The sequence below is a fragment of the Phascolarctos cinereus genome, unplaced genomic scaffold (assembly GCF_003287225.1).
Source record: "Phascolarctos cinereus isolate Bilbo 61053 unplaced genomic scaffold, phaCin_HiC Scaffold_1;HRSCAF=81, whole genome shotgun sequence".
Classification (NCBI taxonomy): Eukaryota; Metazoa; Chordata; class Mammalia; order Diprotodontia; family Phascolarctidae; genus Phascolarctos; species Phascolarctos cinereus.
The window spans coordinates 46,340,548-46,364,125 of record NW_027555514.1 but is presented as its reverse complement, the minus strand read 5'-3'; the positions used below and the strand labels follow the sequence as shown (position 1 = coordinate 46,364,125).

The window sequence follows — 23,578 nt, the reverse complement described above, 5'->3', positions numbered from 1 at the left end:
GACCTTTTCCTCTTTTGTCTTATTAAAGCTCCAAGAATTTGGGCCCCAGGATTGCTCCACAGATCTTGAGGGAGGAGCTCTCTTATTTCATGACTCAACTGTTGTAGGGAAGATCTGGCTGGGCTTTGTACTGGCTTGTTTGTCTGAACTACATGTAAACTATACTAGCCTTGAAGAGTATTATTTTTTATCCTTATCTGTACAGCAATTTCCCTGGTAGTATAACACAGACATGTGTTATGAGAATGACAGCAAACACCCTAAGAATAGCATCATTATTGAACTGACTCTCCTACTGTTAAAAAAAATTCTCAATATCTGTAATAAGTTTCTTTTCTCCTCTCAGGTTCATAGTAATAAGGATATTTTAGCAAACGGTTTCACATTCAGTCTTACAGAGTTTATTGAAAACAATCAAATCATTGATTTCCATGGTAAGTGAAGCATACTGTTCATCACTCATGTAAAAATTCATAATTCAGAGGATTTTAAAGTCTAAAAGAATCTTGAAAAACAAGCTTACAGACTCAGCTCAGACCTTTAAGCTTAATTTCTGTTGTTTAGGAAAAAAGAATAGGAAATGACTTTATTTTTATCTGTTTGATGTGACGCAGCTGTCCGTGGGTGTCGATATGCATATACTCACATATATATAATGATGATACATCACTCCTGCAGTTGTATCACTGACTGGAAATTAACAGTGCCCGCTTTGGAAGGTGAGTAGTTTTTCATAAGAATGGTGTGGGTATGTGGAATAAGTCTGTCTGGCTCAGGCTTTGCTGTATAGGAGGATCAGTGGCTAGGCTGGACTTTTGAGACCATCTGGTCCAAAACTCTTATTTTTACAAATGAAGAAACTGAGGACTAGAGAGGTTAAGCAATTTGTGCCAGGTGACACAGGTTGTGAGTAGCAGAGCCAGGAGTGCTTTCTCTTTAGCAAAAGAAAAAAAAAATTAATAGATGTAGGAAAAGTATATGATAAAAATCCAACTTTCATTCATGTTAAAGATGTAGTCATTCTTGATACAATTGAAAGAATCTACTTTTACATGTAATTGGAAAAAATAAAATACTATTAAGTGGGGGGGGGGGGGAAACCTACTTTTAGACAAGAGCCAAAATAATATGTAATAAAAAAATTAGAAGCATTCCCACAAAATACCAAGTTGCTCATGTTGTCTGTGTTTAAATCTAACATTATTTTGAAGACACCACACTGACCTTGAAGAAGAAGGGAGACTGATAATGCTTTCTTTGTAACTGAGGAAGTATTTAGGTTATAACTGATAAGAAAACATTGTAAGTCAGGTGGGTTTTTTGAACTGTGTTTTCTTGATCTGTATTGTTATTTTATGTCACACAAAATTATGTAGGTAAATCGTGTATAGATAACCTTATTAAATTTATTTGTTTCAGTTCATTTTTGGTTGATTGAGTTGTATTTTATATATGTACCATCATATCATCTGCAAATAATGAAAATTTGACCTCATCATTTCCGCTATTGCCTTCCAATGTCTTTTTCCCATCTAATTATAATGAGCAGCAATTTCAATACTATGTCAATGAAAATGGTAGAAGCAAGCACCCTTATTTGGTACCTGTTTTTAATGAGAATACTTCTAATATTTCTCCATTGTACATAGTATTAGCTGTTAACTTAAGACAGATTTCTTTTTATTGAGTTGAGGAAAAATCTCTCCATTACTATCATTTTTAGGTTTTTTGTCAGTAATAGGCATTGGATTTTTATCCAAGGCTTTTTTCTGTAATGATCAATATAATTTTGTTTTTATGTTGATAATTTTCCTGCTGTTGAGCCAGACTTCCATACCTGGTACAAATTCTACTTGGTTATAATGATATCTTTTAATAGGTTGCTGTGTTTGCTAGGTACTATTTAGTATTTTGCATCTATGTTCATTAGGGAAATTGATCTATAATTTTCTTTATCAGTGTTCTCTTTGCCAAGTTTTAGGAGAACACCATATTTCCCTCATCAGAGATTGTATGTAGCATTCCATTTTTTTCCAGACACTAACCTAGTCCAGAATTTCAAAGAGAGAGTGTTATGCTCAGTGGTTCTAACCACAGGGTTTAGTGAGAACACCCAAATCAGTAGCATACATACTTGTTGAGAAAAGGTAAAATGAGTAATGCATTCTACCTCCCTTCTACCTGCTAGGTCCCCCATCTTTGTCAGTTTCGGGGAAATGAACCTACACACTTAATTGCTACCAAGGAAGACGGCTGACCCATGATTTTCAACTGAGATTGATTAAGGGAGCTGAATTCTCTTTAATATGTACCACTTAGGGTAAGCCAGTCTGAAGTATGGGGGCAGCTAGGTGGCAGAATAGGTAGAGTGTTGGGCCACAAGTCAGGAAGACTCATCTTCCTGAGTTCAAATATAGCCTCAGACACTTATTAGCTGTGTGACCCTGGGCAAGTCACTTCTGTGACTTTTGTTTGCCTCCGTTTCCTCATCTGTAAAATCGGCTGGAGAAGGGAATGGTGAACCACTCCAGTATCTTTGCTAAGAAAACCCCAAATGGGATCATAAAAAGTTAAACATGACTAGAAAACAACTGAACTGAAATCTCAAGTACTTTTGAAGACAACAGCAATGAGTAGGTTAGATAAAGCTAAATATAAGACACGAGTAGAATTCCATGTTTTGGGAATTGCACTCAGGATTATTCAGCAGTTGTTCTAGCTGAGTCTATCTCCATGTTTCCCCTCTACTTTTCCTAGTTATCTTTTTTTTATGTAATCAATCTGCATCACCCTCTTTTTATAAATAATCTATGCAAAGGGGTTATATGTTCTAGTAAGGTTTGAAAAATTTCACCTCTAAAACCATCTAGGATAGGGTTTGGTTTTTTTGTTTTTTGTAAATAGTGTTTTATTTTTTCTAATTACATGTGAAGATAGTTTTTAACATTCATTTTTTTTTATAAGATTTTGAGTTTCAAATTTTTTCTCCCTGCCTAAAATCACAAGCAATCCCTTATAGGTTTTATATGTGCAGTCAGGTAAACATATTTCCACATTAGTCATGTCATGAAAGATGAAACAGAACAAAAGGGAAAAGCCACACACAAAAAAGCGAAAATAGTATGTCTTGATCTGCATTCAGCCTCCATAGTTCTTTCTCTGAATGTGGATAGCATTTTCTATCATGAGTCTTTTGGAATTGTCCTTGCTGAGAAGAGCTAAGTCTATCATAATTAATCATTACACAATGTTGCTGTTATTGTGCACAATACTCTTCTGGTTATACTCACTTCACTCAGCATCAGCTCACATAAATCTTTCCAGGTTTTTCTGAAGTCTGCCTGCTCATCATTTCTTGTAGCACAATAGTATTCCATTACATCATATGCCACAACTTATTCAGCCATTCCCCAATTGATGAGCATTCCCTCAATTTCCAATTCTTTGCCACCACAAAAAGAGCTGCTATACATATTTTTGTACATATAGGTCCTTTTCCATTTTTTATGATCTCTTTGGGATACAGACCTAGTAGTGGTATTGCTGTATCAAAGGATATGCATGGGTTGATTGCATAGTTCCAAATTGTACTCCAGAATGATTGGGTCAGTTCACAACTCCATCAACATTGCATTAATGTCCCAGTTTTCCCACATCCTCTCCAACATCATTTTCCTTTTCTATCGTATTGGCCAATCTGATAGGTGTGCGGTGGTACCTCAGAGTTGTTTTAAATTGCATTTCTCTAATCAATAGTGATTTAGAGCATTTTTTCATAGGACTATAGATGGCTTTCTTTTTTTCATCTGACAACTGCCTATTCATATCCTTTGACCATTTATCAATTGGGAAATGACTTGTATTCTTATAAATTTGACTCAGTTCTCTATATATTTGAGAAATGAGATCTTTATCAGAAACCTTTGCTGTAAAAATGGTTTCCCAGCTTTCTGCTTTCCTTCTAATCTTGGTTGCATTGGTTTTGTTCACACAAAAACTTTATAATTTAATGTAACCAAAATTATCTATTTTGCATTTCATAGTGTTCTCTAACCTTGTTTGGTCAGAAAGTCTTCCCTTTTCCATAGATCAGACTGGTAAGCTATTTCTTGCTCTCCTAATTTGCTTATGGTATCACCCTTTATGTCTAAATCATGTACTCATTTTGACCTTATCTTGGTGTATGGTGTGAGATGTTGGTCTATGCCTAGTTTCTGGCATGCTAGGTTTCCAGTTTTCCTAGCAGTTTTTGTCAAATAGTGAGTTCTTATCCCAGAGGCTGGAGTCTTTGGATTTATCAAACAGTAGATTACTATAACCATTTACTACTGTGTCTTGTGTACCTAATCTATTCCACTGATCCACCACCATTCTATTTCTTAGCCAGTACCAAATACTTATGATGATTTCTGCTTTATAATGTAGTTTTAGATCTGGTGAGTTAGGCCACCTTCCTTTACATTTTTTTTTCATTAAGTCCCTTAATATTCTTGACCTTTTGTTCTTCCAGATGGATTTTGTTAGTATTTTTTCTAGCTCTATAAAATAATTTTTGGTAGTTTAATTGGCAAGGCACTAAATATGTAAATTAATTTGGGTAGAATTGTCATTTTTATTACATTAGGTTGGCCTTCCCATGAACAGTTGATATTTTTCCAATTGTTTAGATCTGACTTTATTTGTGTGGAAAATGTTTTGTAACTGTGTTCATATACTTCCTGAGTTTGTCTTGGCAAGTAGATTCTCAGGTATTTTATATTGTCTACAGTTATTTTAAATGGAATTTCTCTTTCAAACTCTTACAGCAGGCTTTGTTGGTAATATATAGAAATTCTGATGATTTTTTGTGAGTTTATTTTATGTCCTGCAACTTTGCTAAAGTTGTTAATTATTTCAAGTAGTTTTTTTAGTCTAAGTGTACCATCGTATCATCTGCAAAGAGTGATAATTTTGTTTCTTCGTTGCCTAGTCTAATTCTTTCAATTTTTTTCTTCTCTTATTGCAAAAGCTAACATTTCTAGTACAATATTGAATAACAGTGGTGATAATGGGCATCCTTGTCTCACTGCTGATCTTATTGGGAGGGCTTCTAGTTTATCCTCATTATAGATAATGCTTGCTGATGGTTTTAGATACATATTACCTATCATTTTAAGGAAAGCTCCATTTATTCCTATACTCTCTAGTGTTTTTAATAGGAACGTGTGCTGTAATTCATCCAAGGATTCTTCTGCATCTATTGATATAATCATATGATTTCTGTTGGTTTTGTTATTGATATGGTCAATTATTCTAATAGGTTTCCTAATATTAAACCAGCCCTGTATTCCTGGTATAATCCCATCTGGTCATAGTGTATTATCCTCGTGATAAATTTTTATAATCTCTTTGCTAACATTTTATCTAAAATTTTTGCATCAATATTCATTAGGGAAATTGGTCTATAATTTTCTTTCTCTGTTTTGGCTCTTCCCACTTTAGAGATCTGCACTATATTTATGCCATCAAAGGAATTTGGTAGATCCCCTTCTTTGCCTATTTTTCCAAATTGTTTATATAGTATTGGAATTAATTTTTCTTTAGATGTTTAGTAGCATTCACTTATAAATCCATCTGGCCCTAGAGATATTTTTCTTAGAGAATTCATTGATGGTTTGTTCAATTTCTTTTTTCTAAAATAGGATTATTTTATTATTTTATTTCTGCTTCTATTAATCTGGGCAATTTATATTTTTGTAAATATTCATTTCACCCAGATTTATTTTTACTTAGATTTCAGTTTCACTTAGATTTTCACTTAGATTATCATATTTATTAGCATGCAGTTGGGCAAAATAGCTCATAATTATTGCTTTAATTTCCTCTTCAAGGCTGCATCTCATAAATTTTAGTAAGTTGTCTCATTATTGTCATTCTCTTTGATGACATTTTTTAGGATTAGTTTATTTTGTTTCTAATTAATTTTTAATCTATCTTTCCATGCCATTTTATTACATTTAATTTTTATTGCATCATGATCTGAAAGGAATTCATTTAATATTTCTGCTTTTCTGCATTTGATTGTGAGGTTTTTATTCCCTAATACATGGTCACTTTTTATGGAGGTTTTCTCTAGAGGTGTAGCATATCTAACTTTTCTAAAATTCTAATCACTTCCTTAATGTCTTTCTTGTTTATTTTGTGATTAGATTTATCTAGTTCTGAGAGGGGGAGGTTGTGGTTCCTTACTAGTATAGTTTTGCTGTCCATTTCTTCCTATAACTCACTTAACTTCTTCTCTAAGAATCTTGATGCTCTACAACTTGGTGCATATATATTTAGTATTGATATTACTTTATTGTCTATGGTACCTTTTAGCAAGATGTAGTTTCCTTCCTTATTTCTTTTCATTAGATCTATTTTTGCTTTTGCTTTGTCTGAGATCAGAATTGCTACTCCTGCTTTTTTTTTTTACTTTAGTTGGAGCATAATATATTTTGCTCCAACCTTTTACTTTTACTTTGTGAGTGTCTCTCTGCTTCAAATGTGTTTCTTGTAAATAACATATTGTAGGATACTGTTTTGTAATCCACTCTGCGTTTTGCTTTCATTTTATGGGAGAGTTCATCCTATTCACATTCACAGTTATGATTACTGTGTATTTCTCTCTATCCTATTTCCCCCCCTTTTTATACTTTTCTCTTTTCTTTCATCCTATCCCTCTTCACCAGTGTTTTGCTTCTCACCACTGCCTCCCCCAATCTGCCCTCTCTTTGTAAGTCCCCCCTTTTTCTTTCTCCTTTCCCCTCCTACTTCCCTAGAGGGTAAGATATATTTCTCTACCCAACTGAGTGTGTATATTATTCCCTCTTTGGGCCAAATCTGGTGAGACTAAGGTTCAAACAATGCTTATCCCCTCCCTTCTTTCATGCCTCTTCATGTGATATAATTTACCCCATTCCACCTCCCCCTTTCCTCTTTTCCCAGTACAATCCTTTTTTCACCTCTTAATTAATTTTGTATCATTATATCAAAGTCAACCTATACTCACACCCTCCATGTAAGTATACTCCTAACTGCACTAAGAAAGACACAGTTCTTAAGAGTTGCAAGTATCATCTTCTCATGTAGGGATATAAACAGTTTAACTTTATTGAATACTATGGGGCTTTTTCTTTCCTGTTTACCTTTTTATGCTTCTCTTGAGTCTTGTATTTGAAGATCAAATTTTCTGTTCAGCTCTGATTTTTTCATCAGAAAAGTTTAAAAATCTCCTATTTCATTGAATATCCATCTTTTCCTCTGAAAGATTATGCTCAGTTTTGCTGGGTAGTTGATTCTTGGTTGTAATCCAAGTTCCTTTGCCTTCCAGGATATCGTATTCCAAGCCCTCTGATCCTTTCATGTAGAAGATGCTAAGTCCTGTGTAATCCTGTGGCTCCTTGGAATTTGAATTGTTTCTCTCTGGCTGCTTGCAGTATTTTCTCCTTAGCCTGATAGTTCTGGAATTTGACTACAATATTCTTTAAAGTCTTCATTTTGGGATCACTTTTAGAATGTGATCAGGGATTCTTTCAGTGACTATTTTATCCTCTGTTTCTAGGATATCAGGGCAGCTTTCCTTGGTAATTTCTTTAAAGATGTGTCCCAGGTTTGCTGCTGTTGTTGTTTTATCATGGCTTTCAGGTAGTCCAACAATTCTTAAATTATTTCTCCTGGATCTATTTTCCAGGTCAGTTGCTTTTCCAATAAGGTACTTTACATTTTCTTCTATTTTTTTTCATTCTTTTGATTTTGTTTGACTGATTCTTGATAAAGTCATTACAAAAGTCATTAGCTTCCACTCGCCCAAGTCTAATTTTAAAGGAATTATTTTCTTCAGTTAGCTTTTGTACCTCCTTTTCCACTTGGCCAATTTTTTTTGAAGGAGTTGTTTCCTTCAGTCAATTTTTGTGCTTCCTTTTCCAAGCTGTTTTTTCATAATTCTCCTGCATAACTCTCATTTCGTTTCCCAATTTTTCTTCTACCTCTCTTACTTGATTTTTAAAATCCTTTTTGAACTCTTTCAAGAGTGCTTTTGGGGCTTGAGATCAATTTATATTCCCCTTTGAGGCTTCACGTGTAGGCATTTTGACATTGTTGTCTTCTTCTGAGTTTGTGTTTCAGTCTTCCCCCTGTCACCATGGTAGCTTTCTATGGTCAGGGCTCTTTTTTGGTTTTTGCTCATTTTTTAAAGTTGTGCTCTGCTCCTGAGGTACAAGGGGCACTGTCCCAAGCTTCTTGCACTGGTGGCCGGGGGACTGGTCACTGGCTTTCTGCACTGGGGCCTCTGGGCCTGGCAGCTTGCCCACTGCCCTAGGATGGCCTGGTCCAATTGTGCCTATTGTGCCCTAGGTTCCGGAGCTGTCAGTTTGCCTGCTGCGCTGGGGCTGGAGGCCTCACAGCTGGTCTGCTGTGCCTCTAGCCTGCTGAGCTAGAACCGTGGGGCCTCAGTTGCTGATCTGTGCTGTGACTAAGAGCCTCCCACTGGCTTGCATAGACACTGCCTGTGCTGAGCTGTGTTCCCCTTTAACCAAGTGAGACAGACCTTTCCTGAAGTCCTTTTAAGTTATCTTGGGCTGGAAAATTGTTTCACTCCATATTTTTTTGTGGATTTTGTTGCTACAGAATTCTTTTAGAAGCTTGATTTAACATTGTTTCCCAGGGAAACTGAAGAGAGGTCAGGCAACTTTTTGGCTTCTCTCTGCCATCTTGGTTCCACCCTGTTTGTTTCTTTTTCGTAAGATCATTAATTCATAAATCGTTTGATTTCTGTCTGTCAGATCGGTTAATTAAGTTAATTTCCTGTTAAGTTTGGTAATTCAAATTTTTGTAAATAATCACTTAGATGCTTTAAGTCTTCTCACTCCTACAGAATGTCTAGTATTCCCTAATGAAACTCCTTCTTTTGTGTTGGTTGCAATCTCTCCATTTTCATTTGTAATTTTGTTGATGTGCATTTTCCATACCTGTTGTTTTGGTTTGCTGATAGTTTGTCAAGTTGTTGATCTTTTCCTTAAACCATCTCCTGGTTTTATTCACCGTTTATTCCGGATTTTATTCAATTTTTATTTCACTTCCTATTCTTTTATTCCTGCTATTAGCTCTGTGAACTTTCCTTTTCTTTAAAAAACAACAAATAAATCATCCCTCACTTTCAGTCTTCATGCAAACATTGAATGGATGTCCACCTCAGGTGTGCTGGAGAGGACATCACTTTTCCTAGGGTGCTGGGACTAGATGATTTCTGATGACAGGATTCAATGACTATTGCCTTCTTCCTCATCCAGTTTTTTTTTAGATGCAAGTTTAATTCATTTCTTCTCTTTCTCACCAAAAGAAGACACTGTGATATCAATTTGTCTCCAAGAATTGCTTTGACTGCATGCCATTGATGTTGACTTGTAGCGTTTTTAGCATGGTCCCTTATATGTTGTGTTTTTTCCCTTTATTTCTTGGTAGATGTTTTTGAGGGAATGCATTGAAACTGATTTATTTAAGTAAATTGTTGCAGAGCAAGTTTGATCAAGTGTATTAACATTTAATGCTATGTATGATAAATCATCTAAAAAGAGAAGGGAACACTGATTCAAAGAATTGAAAGGGTAAGGAAAGATGGAACTCTGCCCCCGCTAGATCCTGACGGCTCAAAGTGAAGAGGAAGCAACTAGCCAAGGACAAGGGCAAAAGAAATATATTTCTTACCCTGAAGCTAGCTTCTCTCTGTCATCTCAAAGGCCTTTCCAACTCTAAGTCCTATGATCCTTTAGTCTAAACAAATGGTCATGCCTGCTACCTTTTCTTGTTGCTCCCTTGTTTCAGTGGTGTCCGACTTTTTGTGACCCCATTTGGGGTTTGCTTGGCAAAGACGCTAGAATTGTTTGCCATTTCCTTCTGCAGTTCGTTTTACAGAGGAGGAAACTCAGGCAAACAGGGTGAAGTGACTTGCCCTGGTCTGAGACTGAATTTGAACTCAGTTCTTCCTGGCTCTAGGCCCTGTGCACTATCCACTGTACCACCTACCTGCCCTATTAGATGTTTCTGATCAGGTATCTCCTAAGCATCTGAAACTCAACTCCTCCAAAAGAGAACTCATTATCTTACCCCAGAAACCTACCATTCTTCCAAGCTTACTTATTGCTTTCAAAGGCACCATGATCCTTCCTGTCACCAAAGTTTGTAACCTAGGTGACATCCTCAACTTCTTCTTCTTCCTCACCCATATCATTGACAAATCTTGTTTTTCCCTTCACAAATCCCTTGCATATATACCCTTCTCTCCATTCATATAGCCATCTCTCTAATTTAGGGCCTTATCACCCTTCACCTCGTCTATTGTAGTAAACTCCTATATTTAGTCTCCCTGCTTCAACTCTTTTCCCATTCCAAGTGATATTCCTAAAGTTTAGGTCTGACAGCATCAACTCCCTACTCAATAAACTCCAGTGACACCCTACTCCTTTTAGGAACTTCTGTCCAGCATTTAAAGCTCTTCAGAGTTTGTCCCCTTCCTACTCTTACAGTCTTCTTCTTTTTTTTTTTAGGCAATTGGGGTTAAGTGACTTGCCCAGGGTTACACAGCTAGTAAGTGTCAAGTGTCTGGTCTGAGACTAGATTTGAACTCAGGTCCTCCTGGCTCCAGGGCCGATGCTCTATCCACTACGCCACCTAGCTGCCCCTTCTTACAGTCTTCTTACACGTTACGGCTCCACAACCACTCTGTGGGCCAGTCATACTGACATCCTTGCTGTTCCATTCTCCTGATTCTCCATCTCCTCTTTCTGTGGCTCTGCTCCATTGGTGCCTCCATCCCTAGCATGCTCTCCCTTCTCATAGCTATCTTTTAGAATCCATGGTAGCCTTCAAAACTTAGCTCAAGCACCTCTTTCTCCATGAAGCCTTTCTAGAGTCACCACAGCTGCTAGCATCCTCTCTCCCAAAACTACCTTGAATTCATTTTATATATATTTTGTACCTGTACATACTGAATGTGAGCTCCTAGAGGGAAAGGACCACTTTCCCTTTTGTTTTTGTAACCCCAGTACTTGGTCCAGTGTCTAGGACATAGTAGGTGTTTGAATGATTACTGATTGACTGACTGGCCGATGTCAAGCTGCCCCACTATATTCCTGACCCTCATAGAGAACCATAGGTATCATGGGAAGTAGTTAATCAGATAAAAAGATGCTGCTAGGAACTGGAAAGCAAGGCCTGACATGGAAATATCATTTGGGTTATTGGTTTGCTTTTTACTGGAACATGAAGTTCCTGGGTTTGCTATGTCTGTGGTAGACACTGGACTTAAATGGGAAATTTCCAAAACCAAGTTGCTTGATGTTAAGAACCTTCTCTTATGAAAAGACTGCACAGAAGTGAATAGGATGCCCTCAAAAGCAGGGAAGTACTTTTCTGGGGGAATCACAAAGAGGGAAACAATAACATACCAGGGATGGGGAACCTGTGGCCTGGAGGCCACATGTGGCCCTCTAGGTCCTCAAGTGCAGCCCTTTGACTGAATTCAAACTTCACAGAACAAATCTCCTTAATAAAATGGTCTGTTCTGTAAAACTTGGACTCAGTCAAAAGGCTGCACACAAGGACCTAGGAGACCACAGCTTCCCCATCCCTGGCTTAGACAGTTACAGAAAAGGAGAAGAAAAAGCCAGAGCATAAGGAAGATCTATTGTGGTTTTGAGATAAATATAGTTACAGGCAAACCCTCCCCCCTCCCCTTATACTTCAGTTAAAGAATTGTATTGTGACAATTTTTCAAGTCATGAAGAGGAAGAATTGGTTTAATAGTTTGGAGGGGCCTGAGCCAGAGTGGCAGGAATACAGGACACAGGGCACCAGCTCAGATCTGCTTTCTCCAGTATTGCTAAATGCTACCTTGAGGCTTATCAAAGGTTCATGGGAATTTCCTTGGCACTGAAACAAATGGCTAACAGCCAGGGATGTGAAAGGATTTAAAAGAAAATTTCACAGAGATGGTCCTGACAGCTGGGGGATAGGGTTTGTCTGCTATCTGTGGACCTGGCTTGCTAGAAAGCGGGAAAAGGTGATAATCAGCCCTAGGCATGGACAGTCTTATAAAGGAAAGATAAAAATCTCTTAGAGAGGCTAGCAGCAACGGCATACAAATTTCCTTAAGGACTTTGTAAGCCATAAGGAGGCACTTAGCAACACTAGGACTAGGACATCTGATGCTTTTGCTCATTTCTAACCCTCTGGCCCAGGTCTCACACCCTTATATCATCACCATCACCATCACCACCACCACCACCATCACCTCACCATCACCTCACCATCACCATCACCTCACCATCACCATCACCATCACCATCACCATCACCACTCATATTAGCTTTAAATTTTACAGAGCATTTTTCTTCCAACAACTTTCATGCAAATATTATTTTTCAGATGAAGAAATTGAGGCTTTAAAAAGTTAAGTGCCTTACCCAGGATCACATAGCTAAGAGTCTGAGGTGGGGGGTCCAAATCAAGGACTCCTGACTCTAAGGTTGGCACTCTCATCCACTACAAGGGACTCATCAAATATTTGACAAACAGGTTTCTTGGAGAATCTGATAAAAAAAAAAGATTGTGTGTTTTCTGATCAGGTCACTGAACTGGGATGGATTACACGCTGGAACCAAATATGTCCATGACCACAGAAGACTATTATCCAGACTGGCCGGCTAGCCCCTGCCACACTGCATTCACCCAGAAATCCAGCTCTCTGCTTCTTGCCTTGCTCTACTGCCTCCTTTTTCTCTTTGGCCTGCTGGGGAATGCCCTGGTCATTTTGGTTCTGGTAGCCTGTAAGAAGCTGAAAAGCATGACTGATGTGTACCTGCTGAACCTGGCCATCTCCGACCTGCTCTTCGTGTTCTCCTTCCCCTTCCTGACACACTACACTCTGGACCAGTGGGTGTTTGGGAACACCATGTGCAAGGTCATCTCAGGAGTTTATTACATCGGCTTCTTCAGCAGCATCTTTTTCATCACCATCATGAGCATGGACAGGTACCTGGCTATCGTCCATGCAGTCTATGCCTTGAAGGTGAGGACGACCAGGAAGGGCATGGCTGTCAGCCTCCTGGTGTGGTTGGTGGCTGTTTTAGCCTCTGTCCCTTTGCTGGTGTTTTACCAGGTGTCTTCAGAGGAGGGCACTCTCAAGTGCTACTCCTTCTATGATGACAGAACTATTGAGTGGAAACTCATCACCCACTTTGAAATCAACATCCTGGGCCTTGTCATCCCACTCAGCATCCTTGTTTACTGTTATGCCAACATCCTGAGGCACCTGAAGGGGTGTCAGAACCATCACAAGATCAAGGCCATCAGGCTTGTCCTCATTGTAGTGGTGGCATTTTTCCTCTTCTGGGTTCCCTTTAACATGATGCTTTTCCTGAACTCCCTACACAACCTGCACATCCTGGATGGGTGCGACTTGAGTCAGAAACTCACCCAGGCCACCCAGATAACTGAGGTCATCTCCTTCACCCACTGCTGTGTCAACCCTATAATTTATGCTTTTGTGGGGGAAAAGTTCAAGAAGCACCTCTCTGATATCTTTGGGAAATACAAACGTTATTTCTGGGTATACAAAGAAAGCTATTACTCTCAGGAATATACGGACAGATCATCTGTACCCCACTCAGCTTCCTCCACCACAGACTATATTTTGTGAAGGAGGATGGTCCTGGCCCTGGCAGAAAATGTTTGTATGGAATTCAGGGATTGCAGGAAGGAAGCAGGGAGAAGATGTTTTGTTTACAAGGAAGACAGACATTTGCTATTTTCTTCTGGTCTCTCCTAATATGGATTAAATACTCTCTTCCTTCCCTCCTTCATTTCAAAAGAGGCCATTTGCAATTTTCTGGATATATTCTCTGGCTGATGCTTTCTTTGGAGGTAGGAGGAGAGTTAACCTGAACTAAATACTGATTGCGTAAGTCAGGGTGTGCCAAGGAGTTGTATAAGAACCCTTAAGTTGGGAATGGTCAACCTCTAACCATGGGCTTTAATTTCATCTAACCTGCAAGGCAAGTATCAAGAGGCATATGTAATGTAAATACACTAGACTGGGGCTCAGAAGAAGCTGTGTTCTAGGCTTGGCTCTGCTGCTAACCAAAGGTGAAACTGTGAATATAACAGTTCACTTCTTTGTGAACAGTGATTTCCTCTGATCTCCCTAGCTTTACACAGGCTGAGTCCCTGGTCTGGAATGCACTCCTTCCTTTCCTCCCCATCATGGAATAATACCCAACTTCCTTCCACGTACAGCTCATGGACTGCTTCCCTCATGATCTACCTTTCCTGATCTACTTTGCCTCCTTGCCACCAAGTTGTTAATATTCATTCATGTTCTTGAAATAACTTTGTATATCTTTTTTTATTTACTCATATGTGTAAACATTGTAGTCACCAGTGTAACGTATGCTTCCTGTGCGGGTGGGGGGTGTGGAACTGTTTACTTTGTGTTTGTATCCCCAGTGACAGCTTCCAGCACTTTCTCTTGCAAACAGTAGGCACTTCTAAAAAAAAATTATTAAATTGAATTGAATTGAGAATATGGGTTCTTACAAAGCCACCAGTAATTATGGCATAAAGAAAAAAGCAAGTATATTCCCAGTGTCTCAGAGGGCTTTGAAGGAAACCCACCCATTTGTAGGCAAGCATTCAAAGCCTGAATCTGAATCCAGAATTGCAATCCTGGAGACTACCATGTCACAAAACTCTGATCTAGTTCTGGGTGGACTTCTCACAAGCTGGAATATATTTTTTTTAACATGACTAAGGCAAAAAGGAGAGGCCAACAGTGAGTGGGAGACAAGACAGAAGGAAACCCCTGCAGGGGTTTTATGCTGTGAGTTCTGAGCACAGAGACTAAGCAGGACAGGCTGGTCGCAGCAGCCACATCTCCACTCTACAGAACAAAAATCGGAGATGGAGATTGATGGTTCAAAGGGTGGCCACTTCTTGGCAATCAACTCAAGGACATTAAAGATTTAATTTCCTCCCTGGTGTCTATCTCTGATAAACATTTTCATATTTTTTTCTGTGTTCACATGCAGCTTTTATTTGTTGATTTTTTTGTTTTGTATTAAAAAAACCCCTATGATCAAAAACTTCTTTATAATGCATATCTGTGTATTAATTTTGTGCAGGTAAGAGTGCAATGGAAGATGCCTGTGACTATTAGAAATATACAAAATTTAATCAGGACAGAGAACTGAGTTCAGAACGGCTAGGATTTTCTGGGTTCACAGAGAGCATTTTATTTAGTTTGGAGGCTCTGAGCTGTATTTGTGAGAGAAGTTTATGGGTTTGATGTTTATTGGCTGTTGATAATGTTTATCTAAAATAATAGAGAGAAATGATTCATGTGGAACAGGACCAGTTCACCCCTAGGCTAAAACAAGTCATAATTGTAACCAAGGTTGGGTTTGGTTTAGAATATAGGGTACATCTAGGGGAAAACGCTCCAGGCTCTGGAATAGTGACAGAAGAAAGAGGTGGTCTGGAAGAGTCCACTCCCCCTCCTCCCCTTTGAAATTACTTAGGATGGAGGAAGGGAAAGAGCAAGAGCTAGTAGAACATTTTTTTTTATTTTTTAAATTTATTTTATTTTCGATTCACAGAACAAAACAAACATTTCCATAACACAGTACAATGAAAAAGATAATTGCACATGAAACTGCAAATCTACCATCTACAACTTGCTATTCCTTCCAATCATACAACAAAGTTACCATGTAAATTTCTTTATTTCCTTTTTTTCTTCCCTCCCTCCTCCCCCACCTTAGAGATGGCTACCGTTAGACACAAATGGGTGTGTGTATGTACATACATACACACACACACACACATATACATATACATATATACCTATATATGTATATATATATATTTGTAAATTTATTCTACATATGCTTCTATTTATCAGTTCTTTCTCTGGATGCAGATAACTTATAGGGCTTTTTAAGAAATTTTCAGATTTCCGTTCTCTGGCCAAACTTTGTCTCAGAATAGCAGCTGCTTGGTGATAATTGAGGACTCACATGGCATTCGAATACAGGACCTCTCATACTTACAAAGTCACTTCCAAGGCTGAACGCTCTTCAAGAACCCATCACCTTCTCAGGAAAGGAAACAAAAGCAAAAACAGTAGCCAGGGGGCCAGGCACAAGCTCACCTAGTTGAGCCAGTGTTCCATGCTGCCCACCCATTCTCCACACCCCTTCAGGAGGAGTCCAGAGACGAAACACACTCCCTGAGACAAGGAGAAGCAAGAGCCCAAGTCAAATGTTGTCTCTTCTTTTAACTGATAGAGCGCCTTGACCCCACATCCTCCCACCCCATTCCACTCCATGTTGGCACGGGGAGGACCAAAGAATTCCTGAGAGCTTGCTGGATTACAGAACAGCATCCAGTGCTCCCAGTGCAGGACCACTGAATGGCCAGAGGAGAGCTCCAGAAGCTCCCACAAGGTCATCCCGAACCAGGAAGGACAACTCTAAGTTGGGTGCTCCATGCGATGGTTCCTCCCTACACTCTCCTCTCAGTTATCCCATCTAACAGCGTTGAACGTCCAGTGCATTTTTTCCCTCCGATCCCTTGCAAACTATCAGGTACTTTTTAGGGTTTAAAAATTGATTTCCTTTTTTTGTTCTTTCGTTCAGGGGGCTACAAAGGGAATGCTAATCCATTAGATTATGCATTCTTTAAGGGCTGGTACTGTCTTTTGACTCTCTTTGTGGTGCCTGGCACTTAGTAGGTCTTGATGTTTATTGATCTTCTAGTCTTAGACAGTTGCAGGGGGGAGGGGCACTAAGAGGTTAAGTGATTTGCCCATCTGTGACAGAATCAGACTTAGATCCAGGTCTTCCTAACTCGGAGGCCAACTCTCTTCTAGTCTCCACTGCCTCTCCCAATCTGAAACATAAATCAATTTTTCACATGCAGAAAACTTTCAGAAGTCTATGATGGAAATAAACTTTCATTTTAAAATATCTTTAAAGTCTGAAATGAAAAATAGTCACCTCCCAGTACAAAAAAGAGACAGTTTCTTATCTGGCACAGAGTGGTAATTGCAAGTTTAAATATACTTGAATGCCCACAGCTCACGTGAAACTGCGAGATGTGAAAAGAACAGTTTAGATTTGACACACTCACCTCAGAGCCCTTCTTCCTTCTCTCCACAGTTAGTCAGTGCCTCTGGTCCTGACACAACACTAGTAGCTCTGCTGGGTGAACAGACCACCTTAGAGGCACCTGAAAGCAGCTGGCCTAGGTACAGGCCCTGGTTTGCACCATCTGAATGCTGCCTGAGTTGTTGCATTTCTGCCAGCTCTGGAGAAGAGTTACCCTTATCAGTGGGTGGAGGGGGAAGTAAAGGAGGTCTGCCTAGCCACCTGGAATAGGTACTGTTAAGACCCAGGAGTATGAATTCAGTCCCTACTGTATATCAGTTTAATATGTCCAGGCACTAGAGTTTGCAGAACTAAGAGGCTCACTGAAGTAGGGAGAGATTTTTTCTTTGTATGACTTCTTTGTACTTATATCTCCAGCCCAGTACAGTGCTTGGTACATCATAGGTGCTTAATAAATACTTGTTGATTGGACTTTTTTTTTTAACAGAATTGGGTTTTGGCAAGGCTGCTGGACCAGCCTGCTCTATGCCTTGCATCTGTTTCTGATCTTCCCCTTGTGAGAGTCTCATGTGCTTTACCCTACGATCAAGGGCTTCACCAAAGTGGCCCAGTGATGTTTTTGCATGTTCCTAGAGAAATAAGACTCCTAAGTGCTGTGTGTGCAGTCAGGAGTATGTGATCATCTGGGGACATTCTGTTCGAAGTGGAACCATTAAGCAGGAATCAGAGGGGTAGTGATGAGAGAAGTGGCTCCCAGACTAATGCCTGAGGCAAAGCTAAAATGAGAGCAGGCTTGGCTAAAATCAAGGAGGGGCATAGCCCAGACCTAGATGCAAGGAGATGTCCATTGGTGGGAGACCGATCAAACAAGTGGTGGCCCAAGAATGTAGTGGAATATTACTGTACTACAAGGAACAATGAGTATGAAGATTGCATGGCAAGACATATATGAACTGATGAGAAGTGAAGTGAGCAGAACCAGGAAAAGAAGATTCCCAAGAACTTTCAGTGTAAACTGAAAGAATAACAAAAATGGAAACTGGACGCTGTGTAATGAAAATGGCCAAGCCTGACCTTAAAGAAGAAATTTTAAAATGTCCCTCACTTCTTTGCAGAGATGGGGAATGATGAATGGGGAAACTAAGATTCTGGTCAGATCTTATTCATGTTTGTTGATTTGTTTTTCTGAACTGATTTTTTTTTTCTCTCTCTTTTCTAGAATCCTTGGCTTCTTTTCAAGACTCAGCTCAAATCTCCCTTTCTGTAGAGGAATTTTCCCACCCCTACCCCTACCCCCAGATTACTTTCCATATACTACGTATGTGGTATGTATGTACATACATATATTGCTCTTTAGAGGTTATTCACATGTTGCCTTCCTCTATAAAATGTGAGCCCCCTGAAGACAGGAATTGTGGTTTTGCTTTCCTTTGTATCCCCAGCATTTAGCCCAGTACCTGGCATATAGTAAGCACTTAATAAATGCTTCTTATTATTATAAGGGATGGTTTTCTGGGTCAGGGAAGGGAAAGGATTATATTGTTAAATGAAGGTGATTAAAAGAAGTTATCAGTTTTTAAAGACATGGGGAGAATAATGGCGGGGATGGGGGATGGGGGTTTAAGTAAAAGAATATCATATTCTTCCTGTCATTCTCTCTCCTGCTTACGAATTTGCTGAATGTTGGTGAATTACAGTGAATTGAATTGACAGGCCATGATGTGTCTCTCTCCAACAACAATAATCAGTTGTAAGGTCAGAGACCTAGAGATCTGGGCTCTCCACTGGGGCATGCATCCCACAATATGCCCACTATGCCACTGCCTGTACTGCCAATGGGACTGTATATCTGGGGAGCTGCAAGCCTGTGTGCCTGTGAATAAGAAGTTAACTGGTAACATCCATTAAATAAAACCAATAGATGTAGAAAAAGTTGTTATAAAATCCAACTTTGTTATATTAAAAAAAACACTAATAGTGTCTCAATGCAATAAAAATAAATCTACCTATAGCCAAGCAACAATACAAGGAGGAAAGAAATATTAGAAGCAATTCCACTAATAATAGGGACCAAAAAAAGGGTGGTAATAAGTTCTTCTTGTTTAAAAACCAGTTGTTTTTTTCCATGATGCTATGGTGGTTTTTAGAACTTCTATTCCTTGACATTCTTCTCACTGACAAAGAGGAACTAGTTAGTTATTGACACAGAGAAGTAGAAACCTTGGGGAAAGTTACCAGTCTATCTTGGGGTTTATGATAGAGAAGGGGAGCCGAGCCAGGACTAGTCTGATATGCACTCTAAGAGTGAAGAGAGTAGATTTCAAAGGGTTTGTAGAAAGGAGAGAGAGGTGGGAGCCCACAGATCAAAATTCAATAGACAAAGTCAAACGTTTTCTAACTAGGTGGCACCATACCTGAAGTCAGGAAAACCGGAGTTCAAATCTGGCTTCAGACACTTGCTAGCCCTTTGACCCTGGGCAAGTTACTTACTTTCTGTTTGCCCAGTTTCCTCATTTGTAAAATGAGGGTAATAACAGCAGCTCTCTCCCAGTCTTGTGAGGATCAAATGAGATAATTGTAAAGCTCTTGGCACAGTGCCTGGCACACAGGAAGTGCTTTATCAATTTTTGTTTTTGTGGAGTTGCTTCAGTCATGTCCAACTCTTTATAACCCCATTTGGGGTTTTCTCAGCAGAGATACTGGAGGGGTTTGCCATTTTCTTTGCCAGATCATTTTACAGTTGAGGAAACTGAGGCAAACAGGGTTAAGTCACTTGCCCAGGGTCACATAGCTAATAAGTGTTTGAGGTTGGATTTGAACTTAGGTCTTCCTGACTCCAGACCTGGTGCTTCATCCACTATGCTGTCTAGCTGCCTCATATATCAATGGTAGCAGTAGTAATAGTAGTAGTAGTAGCAGTACCAGTAGCGGTAGTGGTGATAATAGTAATAGTAGTAGTAGTGGTAATAGTAGTAGTAGTAGTAGTAGTAGTAGTAGTAGTGGTGGTGGTAGTGGTAGTAGTAGTACTTATCATTATTATCATCATCATCATCATCATCATCATATCAGGAAGGATTAGGGAACTCCTGAGAATGAAATTGTAGAAAGACAGAAAAACAATTATGATGAGGAAAGAGGGGAGCTGTCTAAAAATCCTCCTCATCTTATCAATGTGACCCCAAAATAGAAAAGAATCCTCTAGACAATGTCTGATGAGAACAAAGCACAATGGAACTTTTACCTCCCTTCTCCTGAAAGTTATATCCTTCCTAAATCAGCTCAAGATCCAATTAACCTTTAAGGGCTGCTACATCACCTTGCTAGCACACATTGAGGTTGCAGTCCACTAAGCCCCCCTGATCTTTTTTCAAACTGTAGCCTAATCATGCCTCTCCAAGGTCCTTCTTGTAGCATAGAAAGAGTATGTGTATGTGTGTGTGTGTGTGTGTGTATGTATGTATGTATGTCTATATATGTGTATATATATATATGGATGTGTATATATATGGATGTGTATATATATGGATGTGCATGTATGAATATACATGTGTACATTGGTGTTCATGAGTATGTGTATATACCTATGATTTCTTAAGTGTAGAGGGTCACACAGCTAAGTGTCTGAAGCTGGATTTGAACTCAGGTCTTCCTGAACTCCAGGCCCATCCACTGTGCCACCTAGTTGCCTCTAGATATATATTTAAAAATATAAAATATAGGAGACTCAGCTTGGCATAGTAGATAAAAAGCTGGCCTAAAAGTCAAGAAGAGCTGAGTTCCAGCATTTATTCTTACACTATGATCATGTAACCCTGGTTAAGTTACTTGTTTGCTGATCAAGGATTGATCTGTACTAAGAGGGAAAGTTTTCTCATCCGGGGCTCTCTAGACTTAAGAAATCATAGCAGCCCTTAAAGGTTAATTGGATCTTGAGCTGATTTAGGAAGGACATAACTTTCAGGAGAAGAGAGGTAAGAGTTCTGTTGTGTTTTTGCTCTCATCAGACCTCATCTAGAGGATTATTTTCCATTTTGGGGTCACACTGATAAGATGAGGAGGGTCAAACTTAGAGGACAACAGTGTCAAAATGGCTACATATGAAGCCTCAAAGAAAAATGTAAATTAGTCATGGGCCCAAAAAGAACTCCTGGAAGAGCTCAAAAAAGGATCTTAAAAAGCAAGTAAGAGAAGTAGAAGGAAAATTGGGAAAAGAAATGAGAGCAATGCAAGAGAATTTTGAAAAAAGAAGAGTCAACGGCTTGGTAAAAGAAGCACAAAATTTCACTGAAGAAAACAAATCCTTAAAAAGTAGAACTGGCCAAATGGAAAAGGAGGTACAAAAGCTCATTAAAGAAAATAATTACTTAAAAATTAGAATGGGGCAATTGGAAGCTAATGACTCCATGAGACATCAAAAAAAGATAAAACAAAATCAAAAGAATGAACAAATAGAAGAGAATTTCTCCTTGGAAAAAGAACTGAACTGGAAAATAGATGCAAGAGAGATAATTTAAGAATTATCAGACTACCTGAAAGCCATGGTAAAAAAAAAAAAAGAGTGTAGACATCATATTTCAAGAAATTATCAACTGCCCTGATATCTTAGATCCAGAAGGCAAAATAAAAATGAAAGAACCATTGATCACCACCTGAAAGATAAACCAAAATGAAAACTCCCAGGAATATATATCATAGCCACATCCCAGAGCTCCCAGGCAAAGGAGAAAATACAGCAAGCAGCCAGAAAGAGACAATTCAAATATTGTGGAACCACATTCAGGATTACACAGGATTTAGCAGCTTCTACATTAAAGAACTAGAAGGCTTGGAGTATGCTATTCCAGAAGACAAAGGACTTGGGATTATAACCAAGAATCACCTTTCCAGCAAAACTGAATGTAATCTTTTTTTTTTTTTTGGGGGGGGGGAATGGATATTTAATGAAATAGAGGACTTTCAAGAATTCCTAATTAAAAGACCAGAGCTGAATAAAAAGTTTGATCATCAAATACAAGACTCAAGAGAAATACAAACAAGAGAAAAGAGAAACACAAAAAAGTAAACAAGAAACAAGAAAGAGAAAACATAAAAGATTCAATGAAGTTAAACTGTTTATATTCCTACATGATATGATGATATTTGTTTCTCTTAAGAACTTCATCACTATAGGAGCAATTAGAAGGTGTGAACATACACAGAGAGTGTGGGTGTGAGTCGAATATGATGGCATGATATCCAGAAAAAAAAAATTAAGGGATGAGAAAGATTACATTAGGAGAAGAGGGAAGGGGAAGAGATAGAATGAGGTAAATGATCTCATATAAAAGAGGGGTGAAAGAATTATTACAGTGGAGGGGAAGGTTGGGGGATGGTGGGCAATGCTTGAACCTTGATCTCATCAGAACTGGCTCAAAGAGGGAATAACACACACTCAGTTGAATATAGAAATCTATTTTGCCCCATGTGGAAGTAAAAAGAGACAGGGAGGAGACTGGTAGAAGGGAGGGTGAATTGGGGGTGGCGATCATAAAAAACTTAAAAGGAGGGGGAAACTGAGGGAAGCTCCAAGCACAGGGAAAGGCCCAAATCAGAGGCATCAGAAAGAATCATGGCCTCATATCTTACTTCAAGTATTTCAGAAGAGATGATGTGTTCCATCTGCCCAGATTTTTTTCTCTTGTGCCATGTCTATAGAATGTGGTCGCAATTTCTGCAACAACTGTATCCTTCAGTACATTTATTCAGCTTATGGGGACATTTAAATGTCCTGAGTGCTGGAAAATTTGTGCTGTGAAGAATCTCTGGCCCAATCAACAACTGTGTATAGTAGCACAGTCCTTCAAATTGCTCTAATCTCACTTGAGGAGGAGCTTGAATCAGAGAAAAGTGATCAAGACAAAATTCCATGAGGAATTCAGTCTGGATCCTGAAACTGCCCATCCTGGAATCATCACATCCACAGATATGAAAACAAAGATTCATGGAAGAAGTTGCATTGCACTGCAGAGAGATGCAATTTATGTGGTCCTGTTCTAGCAACTCAGAGCTTCATGTCTGGAAGACACTATTGGGAGGTGACTGTGGGAAACAGTTCTGCTTGGGATGTTGGTCTTTTTAAAAACTCTGTAAAAAAAAAAAATTGGAGAGGTTTCACCATCTTCTTCTACTGGATACTGGCTTCTGCGTCTAAGATAAAATACCTGTATAGTCTGTACCACACCTAAGACCAGAATTCCCTTAAAAGAAAAACTCTACAAAGTAGGGATATTTTTGGATTATGAGGCAGGAGACATAGTGTTTTATGATGCAGACAGTAGATGCCACGTCTATACATTAACCAGCTCCTTTTTTTGAGACTCTCTGGCCTCTATTTTCCATTGGTCTCTACTCTAATAATG

General features: G+C 38.9%; 1 protein-coding gene across 1 annotated transcript; it reads left to right on the top strand.

Moving 5' to 3' along the window:
• The first annotated feature begins 638 nt into the window (after positions 1–638).
• Positions 639–15,170, top strand: LOC110209144 (C-C chemokine receptor type 8-like). The gene is made up of 2 exons (XM_020987396.2): positions 639–719; positions 12,642–15,170. Exon 2 carries the CDS (start codon positions 12,656–12,658, stop codon positions 13,712–13,714), a length of 1,059 nt encoding a protein of 352 aa, XP_020843055.1. The 5' UTR covers positions 639–719; positions 12,642–12,655; the 3' UTR covers positions 13,715–15,170.
• The last annotated feature ends 8,408 nt before the right edge of the window (positions 15,171–23,578 follow it).